Here is a 24,918-nt window from a genome sequence, read left to right on the forward strand (position 1 = left end):
CCCCCCCCACCCGGGGGGAAGGGGGAAACCCCCGTCTAAAAAAAAAAAAAAAAAAAAAAAAGTTGCAACTCAGTCTGAAAATCAGGTCCCGGATAGGCAGCCAGGTTGAAATTTAGTTCCCTCCTAGGCAGCTTCCAAGGCACTGAAGACAGTTCAGCTCAAACTGACTACAGAAAGCTTTGCAGAAGAGTATACGAGTGGGAACACACTGGAAAGTTCTTTGTGCAAAACTGAATTAAAAGTACTGAGTTACAAACTGCAGGCATACAATTTTAAAATATTTTCTAAAATTCATTCTCAGCAGTGATTTATCAAAATGTATATGTTTCAAAATAATCTTATGCTTAATAATCTTCAGGTACCTCTTTAAATAAAAAGAGTTATAAGTGAAAACAATCAAAGGACAGAAACGTTCACCAGGCTCTCTGTCTCTGAGAGATCTTGTCTGGAAGGACTTCAGAAGCCTTCTACAGGTCTGGGCAATGCAACCGGGCACTGGCCAGGTGCTGGCTCCGCCTGTGCATGGCCGCAGTCCAGTACCACCCACACTCTGCAGTGAGACAAGGAGTTGGCACAGGTTCTTGAGTGGTGGAGGCAGAGCCAGAACTTCACTCAGTCTGCAGAAAACTGAAGCACTATTTCCACTAATGACACTTTCATTCATCCTTCTGGCCTCACTCACCACTGGATTTACCATTATACATATTTCAAAATAAAGTTTAGCCTAAGTTTTTAACATCTGAACTTTAATGCTAAGGAAATTACAAAATGAAAATTATCCTATGACATTGTAAGTAAACAAAATATTCACTTGTGAAAACTTCTGCCACCTGCTCTTATCATATTTATTTTGAACCTAATAGAACTGCAACTTAGCATCTGAAAAATACCTGCCTCAAGAGAAATAAATCAATAAAAACGCCAGCCTCTTTCTGTGGGGAATGAAGCAGGGTTTCTTTACCTTTTAAAAAATCTATGCTTCCCTTTATGACAAAAATCTCCTGCTCTTCTTTTAGTACCATTTGAAATTTCAAAATAAATAATATGTTATGGCTAAAATGAAAGCAGCATAATGATTTTGCAATATGCCTCCTTGAATTACACTAACCATCTTCTGGAAATTCTGAATACCATCTCCTCCACCACAACCACCAAATACCACCTGCTAGTCAAGGATCGCTGGTCTAGAGTGTTACAAAGTAGGAGTAAAGAGGCTTAGTCTCACTTTTATAAAGCTCGTGCTAAAGCTCTGGGTCTACTTCTGTAAAAGCAGAGACCATATCTTGCTTAATACTGCACTGGGAGGAAAGACATCTTCTCCAGGGAATTCACGACCCAGTGAGCTTGACACAAACCGCACAGTAAGTGCTAGATGAATGATGTGCTCTGGAAACACAGGTGAAGAGCTTAGGTCTGTAAAGTGTGTGTATTTGGGGGTAGGGGAGAGTGGCATGAACACCACAGGGAAGGAGGTGCAAGAGATAGCAGAGATGTCCCACAGAGGAGAGAAGATGGGCACTAGATTTTGCCAGGAAGTAAAGAGGACACAATTCCAAACCAAGGGAAGAGCATGCACAGGTACAATGTGAGTAGCCACCTAGCAGTGAGGTTAGGCTATAATCATTATGCAAGAGGCATGAAAATCACGTTTAGCTCATTGTTAAGGAGCTCAAATTTTTATTCTTAGGTTCCAAGGCATCCTTGCCTTTTGATTGTTTTCACTTATAGCTCTTTTATTTTAAAGAGGTGCCTGAAGGTAATTAGATTATTTTGAAACATGTACATTTGGATAAATCTCTGCTGAGAATGAATACATTCTCAATAAACCCACATGTAGGGATCAATTAACAGCAGAATGTCAAAGGGAACAGGGTATCAATAAGAAAACTATAAATGACTGACTTTGAAAGCAATTACTGCAGATTCAAGGTTATCCCTACAATAAAATCATTTTAATCATCTGAATTAAAAAATTCATGCCCCAGAAAGTCTATACTCTAGGAGATGGCCAAAAAAGGGATTATCATGAGCCAGGTTCTCTTATGATAGGCAAGCTATGTAAGCATATGTAGCCATGGAAAACAAATCAATTGAAGATTTTAATTTGTAGGACTATGCACATAGAATGATCCTGAGACTTTCTTGTTTCTCTTATTTCCAATCCATGTTGAATAGTGTTATATTTTAAGCATGTGACCCACATTAACTTAATCCTCACAACAACCCACCGGCAGGAACTATTACTTGGTATTTTGCTTGCTACAGACAGGGCTTAGACAGGGCTGTGGTGCTCCTGCTGAGAGGCTGGAATGATGCAGCAAGGCAGGAGTGCCCTCAGGGTTCAAGGCAAGACTGAGTGTCACCTAAGGAACAGAGGTCTTAGCTGCTGCTCTAGGCTCTGATCCTATACCTTCTATCTAGGATCAGATCGAGGGAGCGGTCAGCACGCAGCACCACAGCAGGCTGCAGCGAGCAGAGAGGACAGTACGGAAGGAGAAGAGCCATCAGCGTGAATGATCACAGCAGCCTGATACAGGACAATGAAAGACAGAGAAGAGAAATTTAAGACTGTTTCCAAAGCTGAAATGAGAGAAATAAGTGACTGATTCACAAAGATAAACATGGCCCCATGGTGCCAAGTTCAAAAATTATCTTTTAAGTACATCAATAAATGCGGTAGAGGCCTAAAGGCTTTGCTGGCTTGTCTTAGAACTATCTGATGGGTCTCACATGCCGAACCTCCCCTGAAAAAATTAAGAATGGTAGGACAGTTGCAGAAAGAACGTGGAAGCTATGGTCACCACCACCACAGGCAGGGTGTGACAAGCCTCAGAGAGAAGGGGAGAAGCACCAGCCAAGGCTGCTGAGATTTGAGACATGTGGATCCCTACTGGCTTTCCTGCTTCTCAGCAGCCACACTGGGGGTACATCTGCGCAAGGGTGTGTCACCAGCAAGAGCTGCATCATGAGAAGAATTTAGAGGGATGATTCTCTAAACATGTTTTCATGAAATTAGAAACTGACTAGGATGCCCAAGAAAACACTGCCACAAATATGGGTCTGAGTAAGTACTCTCTATTAGTTTCACAGTGAAATCCCAGGACTGTTTTACTGAAATAAAGGGGAAACAATAGTCATTATGTTTTCTTAACATATACCTCACACTGACATAAAACAAAAAGGCTTTATATGACATTTTAAGTCCATTCATTTGAAATGAACTTTTGGATTATTTTTTTCCTAAATGCTAACCCCGCCACGACCTTCAAAAAGGCAAAACTAAGTTATTCAACTAGACATTTAAATCTTTCCATCTGCCCTCACCATTGCTCATAGGCAAACTCATTCAATGAATCATGCACTATCAGACCTCTTGACATGACCTAAGTCCAACCTTCTAATCATAGAAGAAAGTAAAACCCAAGAGAGATTTGATGCCTTGATCAGGCCTCAGCTATTACAAACAGACTCAAGAAGCTAAGGTTGTTGATGCTTGATTACAAATAATTCCCCTGTATGTCAGTAACCCTTCTCCCTTTCAACAATAATAGTTTATGCCTAGTAATAACAATATATCAATACTTACACCTTCAATCTGACAAATTTAAAGCTTATAAAAATTTGCCACATTGGTAAGAAAACTAAGGGGTTCTATTTAAGTCTAAGCAGTTGAATTTAATTTTTAGAAAAATGTGTTAAATAGCTATAATGTACAAGGCATGGTAACAATGAAATAATGAATGGCCAAAAGCACAGAATTACAAGGTAAAGAAAAGTCAACAGAATATTTTCATTTTAGTTTAACCAGATATGCAAACTTACATGAACACATATAAACACGAAAAAGAATATTGCTGAAAGGTTTCATGATAATCCACAACATACATCTGACATATTTAACACAAGAAATAAATACCATGAGAGGGGAATAAATAAATCAAATGAAGATTTTAATCTGTATAGTTAAATTATGTAATTGTAGAATTAAATTAGAATTTTAATTGTAGAATTATATTATATATTAACTATATTCATGGAAGGATCTTGAGCTCTCCCTGCTTGTCTCACTTCCAGTCCATGTTGAATATGACTATACTAATTTTCCAGAAAGAAAGCTCTGAGGGACGGCTAACCCAATAACCATTGTCAGTTCTTTTCCGTTTGTTGGAAAAGCATAATAATCACTGTCCTAGCCTCCTCTGCAGCTGGGGATGGCTATGTAGCTCAGTTTGCACAATAAGACAGAAGTGGAAGTATTCCAGGCCACGTCTGGGAAATCTTTCAATTCTTTATAAAAGGCATAGTCAAAAAGGTGGCAATGCCCACCCCATTTCTTTCTGTTTATAATGCAGATGTAATGCTGAGGTTGCAGCTGTCATCCTTCTACTAGAAGACAACAAGCAAGAAGACCCAAAGCCAATTTGCCAAGGATGGCAAAGTAGAAAGATGAAAAGGACTTGGGTCCATGACAGCGTCATTAATCTCCTGCAACAACTGAGACCTCTTTTTTTCTAGACTTGTTGAAAAAAATAGTTTCCTACTTGTTTAAATCACTGTTAACCACCTTTTCTGTTCTATACAGCTAAAAGCATTGCTAAGAAACACATATTTAACAGTCTCCTTCCACAGACTCGACTCTCCAGCCTGACCATTCAACATAACTGGATCTAGTCTATCTCTTTTTTCGAGACAGGGTCTCGCTCTGTTACCCAGGCTGGAGTACAGTTGCATGATCTTAGCTCAGAGCAACCTCTGCCTCTGGGGCTCAAGCAATCCTTCTGCCTCCGTCTCTCAAGTAGCTAGGACTACAGGTGCATGCTACCACTCCTGGCTATTTTTTGTAGAGACAGCGTTTTGCCACATTGCCTAGGTTGGCCAGTCTATCTTTCTTTCCAGCATGTGTCAGTGGTTTCCTGTCCACACCTAACAATTTTCCACCTCTGGATCTTCCTAGCATACCCATCCCATCCTACAAAGCCTATACAACAAAATCTCCCTCTTTTTCCTTCCTGGATCCTCGTCCCAGGTCTGTTGTTTAAGCACACTTACCCTTCTCTAAATTCTTCACATTTTATTTCTACTATTTAAAAGCACTTGTCACTTTTTATCCTGTATTATAATAACTTATGGATCTGATATCTCCTAAGCTAGGTGTGAGTCTTGTTTATCTCTGTATTCTGTATCACAAGAGTGCCTTCTTGGAACATAGGAAGTACTCAAAACATAGATGCAGTAAATTAATAATTAAGTGTGTAAATCATCTTTACCTTTCTAAATTAGAATTTAAACATATCTGGGAATTTTAGAAGATCCTATAATGGGTATTTCTTTACTATTTACTGTAGCTTTAGATTCACAAAGATGACAAAATTAGTCCTTAGACAAGAGACAATTTTGACCTGACACTTGGGAAACTGTTCCCAGGGGACTAGGGGACCTAAATGGAGAGCATATGCTATTAGCACATACCTCCACCAAACAATGGTGGAAGGAGAGATCTGTCTGGAAGTCAATGTAGAACTGCCACAGTGGGGTGGGCAAAGGAATTGGAGCTTTAATAGTATATATGTTTCTTGTAAGGCTGTTGAAGGGACTGAACGCAAACAGATGTAAAGTGCCTAGGACAGTACCTAGCACCTAATTCTTATATAACAAACATTATTTATTATTCATACAGAAACAGATACAAGTGGTGGGATGTAAGTGTCTAAGTCAAGGTGGGGTGTGGGACAGTGAGAAATCACTCACCATGAATTTCCTCTTTAGGAAACTGATGCTCCCTGCCCCCGATTTCACCAAGCCTCTGGTTAAAGCACCCTGTTTCTGTTATAATTGTAGGTTTCATGCATGTGCCCACCGAGGCCAGACTCTACAGGGCTTGGAAGAAAATGGTAGGGTGTGTTATCATCTCTCATGGCCATTGGTTATGTCCTTCATGAAGGAGATCAGCTTTACTCCCAGACAGCCTGGGTAAAAGGAAAGAGGAAAGAAGACAGCTTTCCCTAGATATTTTTTCTGCCTATGGTCAGCAACACAAGAGGGCCAAGAGTCAGAAAATCGTGCCCCTTGCAGGGTTAGTAAAGTCAAGTTTAGTGGCAAGCAAAGCAGGGAGATTAAAAGTATAATGTGAGATAAAACTGGGACCCAGGGAAATCCTAAAAACCACACCTCTCCCAATCACCTCCTGCTGAGCACATCCCAAAGATGAAAGCTATCCCTACTGCAAAGAAAAATATTACATCCACCGGAATGTAATCGGGAACAAGAAACCTTTAAATTCCTCTCACTCTAGCAGAGTAGTGCATTCCCCCTGAATGGCTGATGTGAAGGTTGTGAAAAATTTTACATGCTTACCATACAATTAACATATAGATGAGGCAAGTTAGGCACAGAATGATTAAGTGAATTGCTCAAGGACTCACAGCTAATCAATTGTGAAGCCAAGATTCAGAGTTAGGCAGTCCAGCTTTAGAGATGATCCCCTTAAACACTTCGCTATCTTGCCTCTCAATTTAGAATGCACAGAAAGTATAGTTTAATCTGCTTGGTTGTATAAAAAAGAATAATAAAGTTCCCAAAGTAGACTACATAAATAGCAGAAGATCTGGTATATAGAACCCAAGGGGTTGTGGGGTCAGGGGAGGGCATTTATGGTGGAAGAGAAGAAATGTCTCCCAAAGCCAATAAAACACTCCAAAATTATGTACTCCTACATTAAAATAAGAAGTTTAAGAGTGAAAATCATGTGCTAACAATTGGAGATACTATTTAAAATATATAAGCAATTCATTTTTACTAAATGTCAAGTATAAAGTATTTATCCAATGACAATGTAATACAAAAATTGGAGGATTTTTTTTTTCACATTAGTAAACAGGTTTGATAAGAGATATTAAGTTGACTTCTCTTTATCTTAAAATATAAAAATTAATTACATGTTTTATGGTGTTTACAACCTTTGTAGAAGCAAAGTGCTCTTTAACTTTCAAGTTTCTCTTCCTGAAAAGGTTAGGTGAAAACATCATAGCATTTATCAAAAACAAGAAAAAATATGAGTAAGGTATTATATATTAGAATAGACAATGTAAACAAAAACAGCCAATAAAAAATAATTTAGGTTATCTTGCATATCTAGATAGGCTCTCAACTCATACTAAAAACTTTACGTGAAATCCTATTTATAAAAAATAAAGGCCTTTAAGATATCAGAGTGACTTCATGTGGTTATGAGAGATATTTAAGCCTGGAATTAAACTGAAACCTAAATTTGCTTTCCTTTACATCCCGCTTGGTTTTAGAAGTTAAGAAAAAATGCTCCAAACAGAAAACCATGACTTTTTTTGTACATTTAGGCTACAAAGCTTCTTAAGTATTGTTCTAAGAGATTACATCAAATTTTCCCAAACAGGCCTAAAGCCTCTTTCAGGGAAAACAAAAATCATTAGAAAATTAGCGAGACTCCGTCTCAAAAAAAAAAAAAAAAAAAAAAAATTATTACAATTGTGTATTAGCAGTGTTAATGCAACTTTTCTGACATTATACATTTACATTCATACAAATGGAACCAAAGTTTCATGAAACAATACTCTTAGCATAGGCAATGTTCTCTGATAATTCTTCTATTTTCTTAAAAAAAAAAAATTCTGATGGCAACTTATACTGATTACTTGATTCATTAGTAGTTCTACAGTGGACCACAATTTAAAATCACTGGTTTATACTTTAGTCTCATCAAGACATAAGTATAAGGCTATTTTCTCCAGAAGACAATTTATACTCCTAATTACAAACATGAAATGCTTATAAGTTTCTATGAGAAATCTACCCCAAAACATTGCTTGTTATTTGAGTCGCCTTAAGAGAAAGAAAGAAGGAAGCGTGAAACAAGCCTGTCTCTGCTGAGGTAACAGAATCAGGAGTGGATGCTGCCACTGTTCATTAGTTTTGCCACAAGAAGGGTAATAAAAGGGGTCAGACAGACACCAACCCACTTTGAAGCAGTCCCCTGGTTGTGCTCATAAAGTTTGGTGGGAGTTGCAGATTTAAATCCCTCTGTGTCCTCTCCAGAGAAAAATGGGAGTTCATAATTACTCAGACAGACAGGAAACAAATTCCCCCGTAGAGGGCTGAGGCCAGGTGGGCAAAAGCTGACAGTGGCTGGCACCGTCCTGTCCAAATACAGGCCTTGGCAGGCTGTCCCTCCCACTTCCCCTGCACTGTGTCCTCACACTTCCATCTCATGGCTTATTGCTGGAAAAAATCCGAAAAGCAAGCTAACGGTCTTTTAAGACACAAGAACTGGTTTAATCTTGTATTTTTTTCCAAGTAAAAGAAACATACGCCTACCCCACTCCTTTCTCCAAACAAAATCTTCGTTAAATCCCAATATATAAGACAGAGCTGTTGCTGCACTGGAGAGGAGTACTGCAGACAGCCCTGCCCACTCCTCCTCCCTCCTTATCTGTCAGTCCCTCAGGCTCCTCTACGGAACCCTAGTCCTCTAGAAATGTAGGAATACAGTAATAGTTAAGCATATTTAATGATCCTCGCTAAAGGCAATCAAACCATTGCCATATTTGTTCTCTAATCTTTGCTTGCTCACCAGCTCTCTAAATCCCACCCTAATACAGAACTCCCTAAAACTTCAGCAAGTGATGCTTCACCAAGAACCTACATAAAGCAACATTTCTGAAATTGTCACTCTACATTTGGCTCTTTTTCTTCTATTAAACTGATAGACTGTCAGAAAGAGAACATCAGCCAAACCAGCTGGGTCCTTACTCCTCATTGCCTGTAGTACCTCTTGTTATTACAATGCACCAACAAATCCAGCCAACCAAACTCTTCTGATAGCCACTCCAACAGAAAGTATGATTCCAAAAAGATGACTGGACTATTACAAGATTTATGTTACCATAGAAGTATGACAACATGTTTCAATATAGCTGAAGCTTAATTATTTCTTCTTTTCTTTTAGCAAGCAATTTTGGAATTGCTTAGACTCACCAACTCTAGCATCACCTAGGGGAGAAGGGGCTGCTTTCCCATCCTATTTTACTGGTCTTGATAGGATAAGGCACAGACAAGGAATAAGACACATGAAGATGTAGTGCTGCTGTTACTACACTCACCCTGTAATGTGATGCTTCCTGTGACAAAGATAAAACAAACCATCTTTTTCTTTGAAGAGACTGTCCTGTATGTTTACAAACATGTGGGCTTTCTGAGAAACTGAAACCTTTAAAGAGGCTGAAATTAAATAATTTATTAAGCTGAATGGGGGAAAAAAAACCTGTTTCTAGTAAAACAGAACTGAAGGGAACTAAAAGGGTACAGAAGTAGAGATTAATTCCTTACAAAAGTTATTTTGATGTAGCACACAATGATAATGATAGGCAGAAAAGTTCAGATTTTGATAGATCTATTAATATCATTGGCTCTTACACTGAAAAATGTAACTTTAAAGCTTCTTCCTATAAGGAAATTTCTACTCCCCCAATAACATTATTTCAATTATTTAAAAAACCCAACTCTAGCTGTTCACCATTTTTTTTTTCATAATTAATACTTTGACATAACTTTCAACATGATGTCTGGTAATGAAGAAAAAATAGTACCTTTTCCAATTCTCTTGGTATTCGCAAACAAGTGTATACTCTTTCTCTTCTTTCTGTATACTTGGCCTCATTATGTTCAAGGAAGTACCCTCTTGTTAGTTCAGCACTGAGGAACCTCAACAATGAAAGCTCTACAGAAAAGAAAATGACAGAAAACAAAAAGAACAGTATTTATCAAGGAACTTCCATGCTAGCTGGGGCCATAGGTAATACACATATAAAACAAAGAGACCAAAATAAATGTTATCTATAATTCTATGTCTAGAACTGAACAACTACACACAACGATCAGCAAGTATTTTTTAGAAAAGTATTCTTCTGTGTGGTATAAACCGAAAATGCCACAGGAATATCTAAGGGAATAATTACTAAGGGCTAGAATAGTCAAGAAAGTATTTTTCAAGAGCTCAGTCTTGGTTCTTACAGGTGATACAGTACCTGGACTGACAGAGATGGAGGGAAAATCAGTAGCTGTCAAGAATATATAAAACAGAGCAATATATAGAGTTGAAAGGGAGCCAAGTCACACAATGGGCACCACTTTAGTCCAAGAACCACCCTGGGTGAACTACATGGATACCAGTGCCCCAGCTCCTTTCTTAGTTCAGCCTCAGAAATCCTGCACAAACGTCTAAATAATGCCATTTTCCTACATGAACTTACCAACATGACACTCACAATAGTTACGCAAAGTGCAACCTCAACTAGATCAGAAAAACTTCCCCTTCCTTGGATCTTTCCATTCACCCATGTTTTTCCTCTGTTCCTCTAAAGCAAACTACTCCATAGTCATCTCATCTCAGATGAGGAAAACAAGGTCAAAGGAAATTATTTATATACTTTCCACTCACTACAACTGGAAGCTTGAGGTGAGAAGTGAAGGCTCTGGATACTCGACCCCACCTCTTCTCAGTGCATTACACTTCCCTGACAGCCCATCCCCTCAATGACCCTCAGCACCCCTTACTTCATCTACACCTTCCTACATTTACTCTGCAGGAGGTAAACTCTCTTCCAGAACGCAGGTTACCAAAAGGTTTCCAACTGTCCACTGTTCTCTTCGCTCTGAGCTGGCCTTGTCCTTTTTACCAAATGTGGTCTTAATGTTACCTCCAAAAAATGACAAGGGAGGAAGGTTGATTTCATTCATGCAGATCTACTTCAGGAGTTGCACCTTCTAGGAGTACTATGATCTAAAGCCTACCTGTGAGGCGGAAAGAGTTTATAGTAAAAAAAAATCCTTGGCTGGGCGTGGTGGCTCATGCTTGTAATCCCAACACTTTGGGAGGCCGAGGCGGGAGGATCACAAGGTCAGGAGTTCAAGACCAGCCCGGCCAACATAGTGAAACCTGTCTCTAACCAGCCAACCCTGCAGCTTCCCCGTCCCTCCGTGCCACCTAAATCTGATTCATTGGTGCTCTTCTCTCTTGAATGGCTAAAAGTACAAAAAAAATTAGCTGGACGTGCTGGCGGGGCGCCTGTAGTCCCATCTACTTGGGAGGCTGAGGCAGGAGAATTGCTTGAACCCAGGAGGCGAAGGTTGCTGTAAGCTGAGATCACACCACTGTACTCCAGCCTAGGTGACACAGTGGGACTGTGTCTCAAAAAAAATATATATATATATCTATATATATCTATATATATATATCTCCATCCTTAAAAGCCCTTGAAAAGACTTAGAAGCCAACTTGACCATGGTTCTAAACAACAGGTCTACAACAGCTTACCTCGTCCAGCATTAAAACAGATCACTAGTTCTTTGAGTATTATGTCAAGTGGCTTGCTTATGTTAGGGTTTATTCCATATATATGTGTACGTACACACATACACACACACACTTCTTTAAATACCAGATTCATAATCTTTTTGGGGAGTCTGTGTTACCATGAAGAGTACATTTACAGTTGAAGTCATGTGGGTTAAGTGTACGCAATATGTGAACTGTATATATTAACGGATGTTTGGATTTAAAGGACTTAGTCTAACCAAATCCACGTAGAGTAGAACTTCTGGTTAGGAACTTTCTAATATGTTCTACGCTGGCTAGAACCAGAACAAGATCTGCTCTTTCAAGGTGAGAAAAAGAAAGCCTTTTGAGTTGCAAACAAAAACAGCCAAGACTAATGAAAGATAAACAAATCATACTCAGTTCAGTTTTCCAATCAGGAAAAAGAGTGTGTTTTGATTAGTATCTACAAATACCAGTTCTTTCATGTAAAAATCGAGAAGCAACAGGACTTTCAGAAAGCAGAGGAGATTCCACATACATAATTTTTCACTGAACTTAGTGAACTCTGAACTTTGAACTCCAGAGGCCACTTCACCACACTCTACGGACAGCAGCCAACCCTGCAGCTTCCCCATCCCTCCGTGCCACCTAAATCTGATTCATTGGTGCTCTTCTCTCTTGAATGGCTAATTTTTTTCATCTAAGTCTCTTTGGTAGCCCTTCTTCCTCTACCTGATCCTTAAGTGTCTGCTGGTTCAGTGCTCTATTCACTGCAGTAAAATGTCAGCCATCCTTTAATGCTAGCATTCTCCAATATGTCCTCATCATTCTTTCTGGTATTTATTCCCTATACCTACTTTGTTTCCTATACATGTTTTGTTTCCTATAGATTTCTAACTAGAATTAAAACCATCATCAAAATTCTAAAGTCATCACATCTACAGCTCTGGCTATTATCATATTTCCAACAGCCTCCTCTACCTGGATATCCCATAGATACCGAAATCACCTGCAAAACGAAACCAGTATCTTGCCCACTGACTCTGCACCTTTCCTGGAGTCCTGACTTTAGTTCCTGGCTTTACCCGTGACATAGTTGCTGCACTAGAAGCTCAGGGCCAATCTTGACAATCCCCTCTCTCTTCTTACCAAGGCCTACCAATTCTTCCTTTAAAACATTAACTTTTTCCCCTTTTTCCTATACTCCACCCTAGTTTAGTCCTCCCCATCTCTCTCCAGGTTATTGCAAAAGCTTCTTGATTGAGTACCATTCTTCCCATCTTTCCTCCCTTCAATGCTAACTCCACCTGGCAGCCAGACAGCAGCTCACACAGATCAGATATGGTTCTACTGAAACCCTTCAGTGATTCTTCATTACCTCCAGAATAAAGTCCTACCTCCTCAGTGTGGGCCATCGCAGATCCTCTATCACTGGCCACAGGCCATCTCTTCAGTCATGCTTCATACCTGCCTCCCCTGAATTTCTAGGTCACAATTTTCTTTTTATACCACTTTTCATTTCTCCCAAACATGTCAATGGGTTCACACTGCTCGTTGGTCTGAGAATTCCCTACCAATTTTCCAGGAGTGAACATGCCCAGACGGTACCTCCTCTGTGAAGACTTCCCTAAGTTTCTCAGGCAGAGTCTGTCCTTTCCCCTACTTGGCTTCCACAGTACCTGCGCCTGCCTATGATTTTCTGCAGCATACTACATTCATTTTCTTATCTGGTTTTCTCATTCACCTTTGCATCACTGGGACCCAGCACATAACAGGTACTCAACAAATGTTTGCTAAAACAATATATGGGTCAGAGGAGAAGAAGAGAAATCACAGAGAACAAAAACAGAATCAGACAGTGAAAAGCTAAAAACGAAATGGAAAGGGAAGTGACTATGAAAAGAAAGAATTACAGACATAAAATGGAGTGGCCAAATTAGTCTCTTTAGGAGGCAGGCAGCAAAGAACAGAATTGACACAGAATTGAGGGAGTAATGTGAATGGCAAACTGGGCTAAACTTTCATGTGGGTGATCTGTCCCTTCTGATATGATAATTTCTGGCATTTTTCCATTTTTCTTTACTGCTGAATTGCTCTATTGAAAGATGATCTATATGAATACAAAAGTGGAATTCATCAAAATGTTCAATAGTAATGGAATTGCTTAATAAATAACAATGTACCAATATAAAACAAAAATCAGAAGTGGCAAAAGAAAAGCACACCAGATACTTGAGAAAAGAACTTGTGATTGTGACAGAATTGTTCAGAGACGCGGGGAGTCAGCAGGGAAGGAGTGAAAAGCTTCACTCAATGTAGCAGCTGCTGAGGATACAGGAGCCTCTACTCTGTCTGTGTAGCTAATAGACTGTAAAGGTAACCCAACGGGTACCTGAACCTCAATCCCCCTGAGGGAATAGAGTGCCATGATGCAGTCACAGTCAGTGAATGCCCTGGGTTTGGGAATGAAGAGATCCTCACTGTCCACACTAAGTGCAAGGAAAGAAATTAGGCAGCCCACAAGAATGCCATCTGCATTAAAGAGATACAGAAACACATTACTGCACAATGATTTACAATTTTAAAAAGCAAATTAAATAAAAAGGTTTATTTGGGGCCGGGTGCAGTGGCTCACGCCTGTAATCCCAGCACTCTGGGAGGCTGAGGTGGGAGGATCACCTGAGGTCAGGAATTTAGGACCAGCTTGTCCAAAATGGTGAAACCCCGTCTCTACTAAAAATACTAAAAATTAGCCAAGCGTGGTGGCAGGCGCCTGTAATCCCAGCTACTTGGGAGGCTGAGGCAGGAGAATCGCTTGAACCCCAGAGGCGGAGGTTGCAGTGAGCCAAGATCATGCCACTGTACTCCAGCCTGGATGACAAGAGTGAAACTCCATCTCAAAAAAAAAAAAAAAAAGGTTTATTTGGAAAATTATTCTCCACAATGGTGTCTTCTCTGGTGACTGGGGATGACAGCTTTGCCCATAAGGAGAGTTGGGTTATGATCTACAGAAGAGCATAGGATTAGCAATCACAGAAAGGGAGTACAGCTGTCTTAAACATTAGTCCTGTGACCCTACTCCAGTGACAGATGTCAATTTCACCGAAGAGAAAATGGAAGCTTAGAGGAGTTTTTTTTTACCTGTCAACTGTTTGCCTTATCCACAGAATCATCAAAGGACTAAGAGAGTACTTGTATGAAAAGTATATAAAAACTGCAAAGCATGATGCACTGTCTTCAACTACTTCCTATTAACTTCACAAGTACTGTAGTATTAATCAATTCTGGTTTGGTGGTTATCTAATGTTTATTTCTGCAATCCTAGCTCTATCGTTAAAAAGTAAAATGACAAATAAGTATATTTAACAATGTATATAACCTAAGTAATTTTCTGTAAACAGGTTATCATACAACATAAATACCGAGTGTTTTAATTACAAGTACAAAACAATGCTGTGTCCGGATTCTACCTCTAGATATCCAAGAATTTGAATTATAAACACTAGTTTAGATTCTACAATGGAGAATATAAAAAGTCAAATAAAAACATAACCTATTTTGAGTGTACAGCTCTCACAACTATGAAACAGGTTCTACTGTTATGCTCATTTTGCAGATGAAGAAACCAAGGCCCAGAGAGGCTAAGGAGATTTCCAAGGTCACACAGGAAGCAAACAGAAAAGCCAGAACTCAAAGTCAAGAAGTCTATGGCTAGAGTGTGTGTTTTTCACCATTAGACAGCTTTTCCTATTATTGCCTCAAGTGCTTTTGTAAACAGGCCACTGCGTTACGTCTGGAAAATCAGGAGCCCTCTGTCCCTCCTCTTTATCTGTGCTCCCACTGCACCTTGGGCTGACTTCTGTGAAGCTACACTCTTTAATAGTTGCTCCCTTACAAAATCATAAAGTTTCTGAGAGCAGGCCCCATGTATCCCTATATTCTCCAAGTCCAGCCCTGCTGGTGAGTTCTGAATGTAGGGGTAATCTTTGTGTATAATTAGCGCGATGCTAATGGGCTGGGGAATGGTTTTAAATGATACATTAAAGAAATACTAATCACAACAACAAAGTTTCATAAGGTTAAATATCTTGAACGCTTTGTCTTACCTCCTTCTCATCTACTCCTGAGTAAGTGGCTATATTTTAGGGATCAGAATCCTTCTACTTTACAGTATGAGGCAGTTTACAAAGGTCTTGCATACATTACTTCATACAATTCTTGCAACAATCATGAGAGCTAAAGAGAGCAATTAATGCTGTCCATATTTTATCCATTTTCACATTATGAAAAAACTGAGGTTCACAGAAGTTGAGTACAAAGTCATTGAAAAGTTAAGTGACAAACTGGGAATAGCACCTAGTCCAGTGTACTCTCTCGCCTATATCAAAATGATCAACCATCTCTCTGACAATTATAATTTGGCTGTGATTCATGGTGAAGGAGGTAGGAGGGTGCACTGCCTCACTGCCGGAGCCCTGGAGTTAGCCTCACTGGCTCTGCTCCACCAGGACCACTCCCACCTTTCCCCGGAGAAGGCTGCATTTCCCAGCGCGCCACTCAATCCCCAGTGCCGAGTTACACCTGTGTTTCAGTGTTTTGCTTGTTTTTATTTTGCTAAACATTGCTCTCTAGAATTCTACAGACCCATCTGAACTTACCTATCCTATAATTTTGGCTACAGTTGCCTGGTTAATAATTTAGCAAAGCCACTGTTCTTTACCTATGGGTATCACCAAGAACTCTGATAGCTAAGTACATCTTAACTTCTGTCAGACTTTCGTGGTATTTCATTCCTTCGAAGCAAAACAGTCACTCTCATTTGTTATGCTAAACATCTACCTTTATGTTTTAAGAGTATTTTTCCAATAATCCAAATATTTACTTCCTGAACACTGATTTCAGTTTTTAAGATGTCAATTAATTTTAGTTCATTTATCCCAATCTTACCAGGAAGAAATATCATTCAGTAAAAGTCTTTTAAAAATAGATACTTTTGGGAAGCCGAGGCTGGTGGATCCTGATACCCAGAGATGGAGACCATCCTGGCCAACATGATGAAACCACGTCTCTACTAAAAATACCAAAATTAGCTGGGCATGGTGGTGTGTGCCTGCAGTCCCAGCTATTAGGGAGGCTGAGGTAGGAAAATTGCTTGAACCTAGGAGGTGGAGGGTGCAACAAGGCACCAAGGCACTCCAGTCTGGCGACAGAATGAGACTCTGTCTCAAAACAAACAAACAAACAAACAAAATTTTACTATTTAATTATAACATAAACAAGAGCTTCAACATTAGAAGAACTATGTTTTGTCAACTGTAAATTTTCCTTTTTTTTTTTGAGACAGCGTCTCACTCTGTTGCCCAGGCTGCAGCACAGTGGCACAATCTTGGCTCACTGCAACCTCTACCTCCAGGGCTGAAGCAATCCTCCCACCTCAGCCTCTCTAGCAGCTGGGACTACAGGCACATGCTACCATGTCCACCTAACTTCTGTATTTTTTATAGGTATGGGGTTTTACTATGTTGCCTAGGCTGGTCTTGAACTCCTAGGCTCAAGCAATCCACCCGCCTTGGCCTCCCCAAGTGCTAGGATTATAGGTGTGAGCCACCGCGCCCAGCCGTCAACTGTGAATATGTAATATGAGGAAAATAATACCAATCATAAATCCAAATCAGTTCCTCCAGTGCATATATATATACACATACATATACATATATATATATTTTATATATATATATGTTTTTTGGAGACAGAGTCTCGCTCTGTCACCTGTCACCCAGGCTGGAGTGCAGTGGTGTGATCTTGTCTCACTGCAACCTCCAACTCCGCCTCCTGGGTTCCAGCAATTCTCCTGGCTCAGCCTTCCAAGTAGCTGGGATTACAGGCACATACCTCCATGCCCGGCTAATTTTTTGTATTTTAGTAGAGACAGGGTTTCACCGCGTTGCCCAGACTGGTCTCGAACTACTGAGCTCAGGCAATCCACCCGCCTCAGCCTCCCAGAGTGCTGGGATTACAGGTGTGAGCCACTGCACCCAGCCCCTCCAGCATATTTTTACACTATATCGTCTCCTACCACAGAATTGCTCTGTGATCCAGAACTTAAATTCAGAAAAAGCATAGTATAAATTGCCTTTTCCTCACCCCTAAAATAAAAAACACATTGTTTAATTATCTTCTAAGAAAGCTTATTTTAGAAATAAGAACCTAAGACTAAAAAGTATTAATTAAAAGTAATGAGTAATCATAAATATATTTATATGTTCAGTAATATGTCTAAATATATCTTTCTTAAAATAGCATTGAGCATTTAAAAAGTTGGAAAGTAATACTGGTTATAACTGTTAGGAAAATATGAAACATGCATACCTCCATAGTCTTAAATAACATAAAACTTTAGTAAACTTTATTAAGGTTACACTAAAATATTAGATAACCTTATTAAACAGAGACACACTCTTGTACAAGGCCAATTAGTAATCAGCTTTTCTGGGAATCAATAATACAACAGCAATTCTGCCTTCCTAAGTCAAACATTAAGTAAAAGAACCATTTCACACAATATATTCAGTTTTTAAGATGTTTGAAAAAATGTTTATAGTCTCATTTAGAGGAGTAAAGAGTAGAATATTTATAAATGTATAGATGGAAAACAGGTATAAACAAAGGAGTGACTTTTTCCAAGGTCATAAGGTTATAAAGCAAAGGATTACAAATGAGAATAGAATATCATTAATTTGACAGTCAATGCTATATATGCTTTCTAGAGACTTCTTTTATGCAAGTAGTCCCCAAATTGGAGGACAAATGAGCTGCTAGGATTGAATTTCAGAGAGTAAACTAGGTTAAAGTTAAAAACTGTAAAAAGCCAAGGCACTGAACTGATCAAAAACCAAAATAAGTAACTTTTCATTGTTCATTTGGTCTATATATACTAATTAAGTAAAGCAAGTGAGAATTTTAAAAGCAAAGCAATAGTTTGTCAGAAGAAGCTAATGTTACTTTGTATGTGGTTTGTGGTTACTCCAAGTAATTTCCGGTTTTATAATTATTTTTCTTTTTCTTTGTAAACAAATTAATTGGCTCTAGATCATAATTTTAGAATCAGTCACCCTTTAATCATCCATTAGGTTAAGTTTGGGGCCACTGGGATAACTATGTGATATAGGTGAAGACTGGTTAAATGAAAATATATTTTAATAAAAATGTATTTATAAGAAGAAACTGACAAATTTTCAATTACACAAAGAATAGGACATAGGTAACATGAATAGTTAAAACCTTCATCCCACTCAAAATCTTTTGAGGGTATTGCTAAAAATTCAGCTGACTTTTCTGGGTTTTCAGTCTTTCTTCCTGCCTCTGCTCAATCTCTAACAGATGTGAAGCAAGAAGAGGTCTAACCATGGTTAAAGAGAGAGGAGAGAGGCAAAAGAGATGGATAATAAGTTGAAGTTTTAGAAGTCCGGAGTCACTACTAAAGGAGAAAAGAAATGGGTCCACGGCACTGTTACCAGTAGAAACAATATGTTCACCTATACCTGACTTCAGGCTTTCTTGTTTTACAAGCAATACCTACCCCCATGCATCTCCAACACCTGCATTACACAGGTACTGTTTCATCCTCACAGGTGCTACCTACCCTTATTTACACCAAGCCTTCTGTTAAGTCTCCACGGTGACTAGAACCAACCTAGATGCTTCAGATACTGAACTATCTAGTAGTGGCATTATGAAACAGAACCAAATGGATTAGGTAAGCAGTCTAAGCAAGCACAGAGTTTACAAAGCAGTTCAACAACCCAACCAAGCCAAAAACACAGATTTCCTAATGTTTAGTCCAAAGTTGATTTGCTGGACTTAGATTCCTAAATAAAAATATGGCTATACAGAAATTCTCCTACCTAGGACTTCTGCAGATGAATCGAATGGGGAACAAGCACAAAAACCTAATATTGATTATTTGGTTTTATGTCAAAAGGAACAACAGAAGTTGGTAGTATTTTTAAGGACAGGAAGAAAATACACACGAGATCAATCTGCAGTTCTTGATAACCACCATATCCAGAATTTAAGGCCAGTAACCACATATGCAACAAGGGAATACACAATGACCATTCTGAGAGAGCAAATAAAAATAGGAATGATGAGTGGGATTCCCAATTCTAACTACGTTAAAAGGTGTAAGTACTCACATCTGAGACATGCTTCAGCCTATTGCCAGGCTAAATATAAGTCAGAACGGGAGTTCTGAGAACGAAGTGATGAGGAAAAGAAAGCTTAGACTTAATGGAGACACATGTATAATACAATATATAGCACATATAGCTGTTCATACAAACAAATATACATATCTAGTTTCTAAACATATAAATCAACAAGGAGAGATATATAAAACAAAAACTGAACCTCAGACACCACATTTTGATTTATTTTATTCAGATGGAAAGAGTTTGGATAAGTACCTAATATGTACATTCATTCAGGGAATTCCAGGCTGTTGGGACTGATCAACAAATGTCTTATCTGTAGGAGCCCTAAATTCCTTGTGAGAAATGATAAGGGGGACTTTGGAACTGATGGTTCAGCCACCAAGACACTAAAATTATGACTTTCAAAAAGAAAAGCCAAAGGCTGCCTTAACTTGCAGGGGGATCTAGAGCTCAAGAGCAGGTGTGCTAGACTCTCAGAGGCACACAAGAAAATAAAAAATCGACAATACCTAAGTCCGAGCATCTAGCCTTGAAGGACTAGTTTGATTCAGGGAGAAATGCTATCCAAATGACTCTAGGTGCTGCCACTCAAAGGCCCTCTGACCCAGGCCAGCTCCTACAGAATCGTTTTTTAAAATTCTTAAAAGGAGGGGAAGGAAGGATTACAGAGGAGGGGAAGAGGGCAGCACTAGACTTAGCGGCCTGGGCACTGAAGAAGGACTAAAATAATTCAGTCTCTAGTGGAGAAACTTCTAACAAATGTGGTTATCAGAGCTACAGGCTGGGTGCTAGCAGTGGCAGGAGCTATGTGACTTAGCAGAGCAGGGACACCAGGGGAAAAGAAGGCAGGGCTCATGTGGAGGCTCAGAGAGAACACTGGCCAGTGGCTCCAGCCGAAACACTCCTGGAATTTGGAATTCTTACCTAAATCCTGATCGCCAAGGCTAGTGTGACTTGGTAAAGCAGGAGTGGCCACTGACATCTCCTCACACAAAATCAATGGACCTGGGGAAAGAACAAGGACTACCCCAACAGCTAAACCTGGAGGCATCTCCCTGATAATGACTTCCTGCGACTATGGGTTTAAAAAAAATCCAGCCTTAAACATGGTGAACCATGTTGGTGAAGAATGGATATGTGGTATAATGAAGTCCATGTAAGTCCAGGTATCCAGTCCCAGAAAAAGCCAGGGAAGAAGTGTGAAGTGATACTGCAAGCTCAAGATCTGTGCTCATCAATAGGCTTCAAACAACTTCATTTCCTCTCCATGCAAACAAGAAAAAAGGGCTTTTAAAATGGTGGCTTTCCTGCAACTGAGAAATATTTTAAAGAAAGTATAGTGAAGCCTGGCAACATCTATTTCTATTTACAAGAGTGCTTTTAATATTCAAGTCTAAGTAAGTAAACAGACAGTTGAGAGATTTGATATTTTGACTTACTTAGATCCTGCCAATTCAGAAAGTAAATACTCTTGAAAGCAAATGTTTAACTGAGAACTAAACCAAATAAAGTACGGTTGAGAATTTTTAAGTGGTTAATTGAAAAAGACCAAACATGACAGTCTGTAATTTTCATACAGACTGCTTCAAAATCGAACCTAGGTCCAGTTCTGGGAATCAGCAAATCAATTAAAATCTCATCTGATCAACTTTATGTCCCTTAAGTACTGTTAAAATTTCCATACTCAAGTACAATCAATGATGTAATCAGCCTCACAACTTAAAGTTATTTGCATGAACTGCAGGAAATAACGGCTAACACAGTCCCTTTTGGACAACAGAAATAATTTTTTAGTTGGAAGAAATTTAATGGAGTTATAGTTCAGCTGCTGTAGCCTGAGGAATTAAAAGGTTGGGTTCACTCTATATTCAAGAAGACATCCATCTCAAAATCTTTTTTCATTTAAAACTAATTTGCAACTGCAATATGAATACTAACGCAAGTTAAAAAAAATTTTTTAAATGAGAATAAAAACCTAGATCTTATAGGAACTGTAACACTGTAACAATACGTTTAAAACTGGTCACTGAATGTAGCATTCATAAGTACACATTTTCTCATCTAGCAATTTTTTGGCTTAAGTTTCAGTTTAGGAAAAGTTCGGATGCAACATTTCATGGAGTGTTAAATATTTCTGTACTGGGCAAAACTACTGAACTTCATGGTCACTACCACACCGTCAGCTGTCTGTGAAACATCTATTTGGAGAGCAAGTTAACAGGTCTCTATGGCTCAAGTTCACTTAAAATACAGAACAAAAAAAGTCACCTTGACATAAATATAATTAAGAAATCAGCCGTGTGCTTCTCACGTTTTGGCTCCGAGACGTGGAGATGCCCGCCAACCTAAGACCTTCCGAGAGCGGTGCAGGGACCCAGACAGAACTTTCCCGGCCGCAGACCCCTTCTAGCGCACACCTGGCCTGGCGCGGCCGCGGGAGCCTCGGCGGTGCGCGCGGAACCCGCCCGAGGAGCTGTCAACGGCCGCGGAGCATCGGCAGCGCGCGCGCCCACAGCCCGGGCGATCCCGGGAGGCAGCGCCGGCCGCGGGGCTCGGGGGCCGAGGTCCCAAGGCGCCCTCGGTGCCCAGTCCGCCCCCTTGGTGCCCGCCGCGGCCTAGCGCCGCCCGCCTCACCTGTGCGGCCCCGGCGCCTCTCCCGCCGCCGGTCGCTCTCGTAGAAGCCCAGCGTCTCAGTGAGCTGAGGCGCCGGCGGGGGCCCCTGTCCGCCGCTGCTGCCCGGCTGCTCCGCCTCGCCGCGGCCGTCCCGCTGCGGGCCGTCCACGCCGCCACCGCTGCCTTCTCCCGGGGCGGCCGCGTCGCCAACGCCCGCCATGTTCCGAGCACAACAAACTGTCCCCGCCGCCTCCCTCCAGCCTCTGGCCCGGCCTCCGCCTCCGGCCGGCCCCCTCCCCGCCTCGCCCCGCCCCTCGCCGGAGCCCGGGCCGCCGCTGCCGCCGCCGCCGCCATCCGCGGCCCGCCGACTGGCGCGCACCATTGGCGTCAGCGACGCGTGTGAGGCAGCCGCCGCTGCTGCCGCCGCCGCCACAGCCGCCGCCATCTTCTTTTTGCCCTCGCCGTGGCGGGCGGCTGTTTCCCGCGCCGTGGCTGGCTCCGCCGGCCGGGGCACCGCGCCGGGCTCCATGCAGCCGGGCTGCGCGGTCGCGCAGAGCGGGCGCCTTCGGGGCTTGGGTCTGGGACCCGGCAGGAGCGGGCCGGGGATGGCAGCGGCGGGCGGCGGGTCGGCCGTGGAGCCCCGGGGAGGCTGCCGCCCCGGCCGCTGTCCGCAGTCTGCGAGGTGTCCGGCCGCACGCTCAGGGCCCCTTTTGCAGACTGGGTGCCCGGAGTGCGCCGGCGCCGCCCGCCAGGTCTTGGCACCGCTGGCGCGGGCGCGGCCGCGGCGGCGGGGGCCCGGCTCCAGATCCCCGACCCCCGCGAGCTCCGGCCCTGCGTGCCCGCTATTTTGGTTCCATCTCTTCTGCATATTTATGCTTGCCTGTCACATTCCCTGGCCTCTGAGTGTCCTTTGGCAGTTTCCAAAGCACTTGGGCTAGAAGGAGCTTGGGGAGCTTCACAACAGGTGGGGGCGCGCAGGGGAGGGGCCGCGGCCGGACCAGCAGAGCGCTTCAAGGGCTGGCGCTGGGACGGACTTTCCACACTGTCTTTAGGGACTGGGGTTAGCAGACAGCCCTTGGCCACCACTGTGTCCTTACTCTGTCGCTTTACTTGGGGTTGGACCTCCCCTTTCCAGCTCTGGCGTGTGACCCCGCACCGAGCGTGGTGTCAAGACCACCACCAGCTGGGGCCGTGGGAGCGAAGGTGCCCCAGGCTCGGAGAAGATGCGGACCTTTTACCCGCTCCGCAAGTGATTGTTGCGCGCTCTGGTGAGGGGACAGTGGTACCGCGATTTCCCATGTGTCAGCTTCGGGACTCAGATGTGCTTTTGTGTCTCTTTGATTAGCAAAAGCAAAACGAATTCCTCCCCGAACACTAAGCTTCCTGGAAACTTCCTTAGACCTAAACTTGAGAACCGCATATAAACGAACCTTGAGGGTTCTGTTGTCGGTAGCGGGTTACCTGATTGCAAACTGAGCAAGTTTAAAACGGAGTGGGCTGCTTTGGGCTGCACAGCCGCCTGGCATTGTGACAGCTGAGCAGGAGGCAGAGGTGAGAGCCCAAGATGGACTAAAAAATGCCCCAGCAGCTAGGAGCCCAGCCTCGTTGAAAGGAGGAACATTCGGTGCAGGCGTCGGAACCTTATCCTGTATGAAACGGGACAGCTCACAGGATTACATTTCTAAGCCAATCCTGTGATGATCCTCCATGAAATTCTCTATTTTCGTTGCATGTGGTCAAAACTGAGCCTCACTGAAACAATTGAAAACAAATATTCTCGACAAATCTTAAGAATCGTTTTGAAAATCAAAAGGTATGGAAAGTGTTGTGACTTCTTTCTAAGCTTTATTCAGCCCAAATTCTATTATTCTCTGATCTTTTATGGTGTAAAATCATACCCATTCCATTATGTATTGATTGCAAAGAGGGAAGTAGGCTTTTATTGCTATGTTTATGTCAGTTTCCATTTACTGTCTCACCACATTTATTGGGTTATTGCCTTTGCCTTTGACTCGACAGGAGCTTGAAGGGTAAGAATCCCAAATTCTGTTTCCTAAGGCAGCCAGTTGTCAGAATGGACTTTCTTCATTTTCTATTATGAGGCCTGAGGAAAGACATTCGGTTCCAAAGGCTGTGCCTATCCTTTTAAATAGAAGAGAGAGGGCCTGGCACGGTGGCTCACGCCTGTAATCCCAACACTTTGGGAGGCCGAAGCGGGCGAATCACGAGGTCAGGAGATCGAGACCAGCCTGGCCAACATAGTGAAACCCCGTCTCTACTAAAATTACAAATAATTAGCCGGGCATATGGCGGGCGCCTGCCCCCCTGTATTCCCAGCTACTGTAAGGCTGAGGCAGGAGAATCGCTTGAATCCGGGAGGCGGAGGTTGCAGTGAACCGCACCGAGATCGCGTCACTGGACTTCAGCCCGGGCGACAGAGTGAGACTCCGTCTCAAAAAAAGAAAAAAAAAAAAAAAAAAAAAAAAAGAAGAGGAGGAAGCAGCCGTGCCAAAAAAAAAAAAAAAAGGAAGCAGCCATGCCACGGCTAGGTACTGACTGAAGCAGGAGGAACAAATTGGAAATGTGGGAATGCGGATGTGGGCAAGTTGAGGGTCTTGTAGCTTCTCTTCGGTTGAATCTTTTCACTGAAGCTGCTTTGTTATATCTGACATGTGAAACTGCACAATTTCAAACCTATATTGAAGTCAACATACAAAAAAGCATTTTAGAAACAACCATTAGTAA

General features: G+C 41.6%; 2 protein-coding genes across 3 annotated transcripts in view; both read right to left on the reverse strand.

Annotated features, from left to right (window-relative positions):
- TAPT1 (transmembrane anterior posterior transformation 1) overlaps positions 1-22,483 on the reverse strand; it is a 64,026-nt gene extending 41,543 nt beyond the window's left edge. Inside the window, exons 1-2 of one of the 2 annotated variants that reach the window (XM_025386386.1) lie at positions 22,195-22,483; positions 9,618-9,748 (exon numbers count right to left, since the gene is read on the reverse strand). In XM_025386386.1, the coding sequence (XP_025242171.1) occupies positions 9,618-9,748; positions 22,195-22,393 (330 nt within the window). In that variant the 5' untranslated portion in view covers positions 22,394-22,483. The remainder of the gene's footprint in view (positions 1-9,617; positions 9,749-22,194) is intronic. The other variant, XM_025386387.1, reaches the window with a different exon arrangement.
- LOC112625241 (basic proline-rich protein-like) lies at positions 22,481-23,273 on the reverse strand (the record flags this gene model as incomplete). The annotated part of the gene is made up of 1 exon (XM_025386477.1): positions 22,481-23,273. A coding segment is annotated over exon 1 (561 nt), but the record flags the coding sequence as incomplete, so codon positions are not given.
- Positions 23,274-24,918: the final 1,645 nt, after the last annotated feature.

This window comes from Theropithecus gelada, chromosome 5, assembly GCF_003255815.1.
Source record: "Theropithecus gelada isolate Dixy chromosome 5, Tgel_1.0, whole genome shotgun sequence".
In the NCBI taxonomy this organism is placed as follows: Eukaryota; Metazoa; Chordata; class Mammalia; order Primates; family Cercopithecidae; genus Theropithecus; species Theropithecus gelada.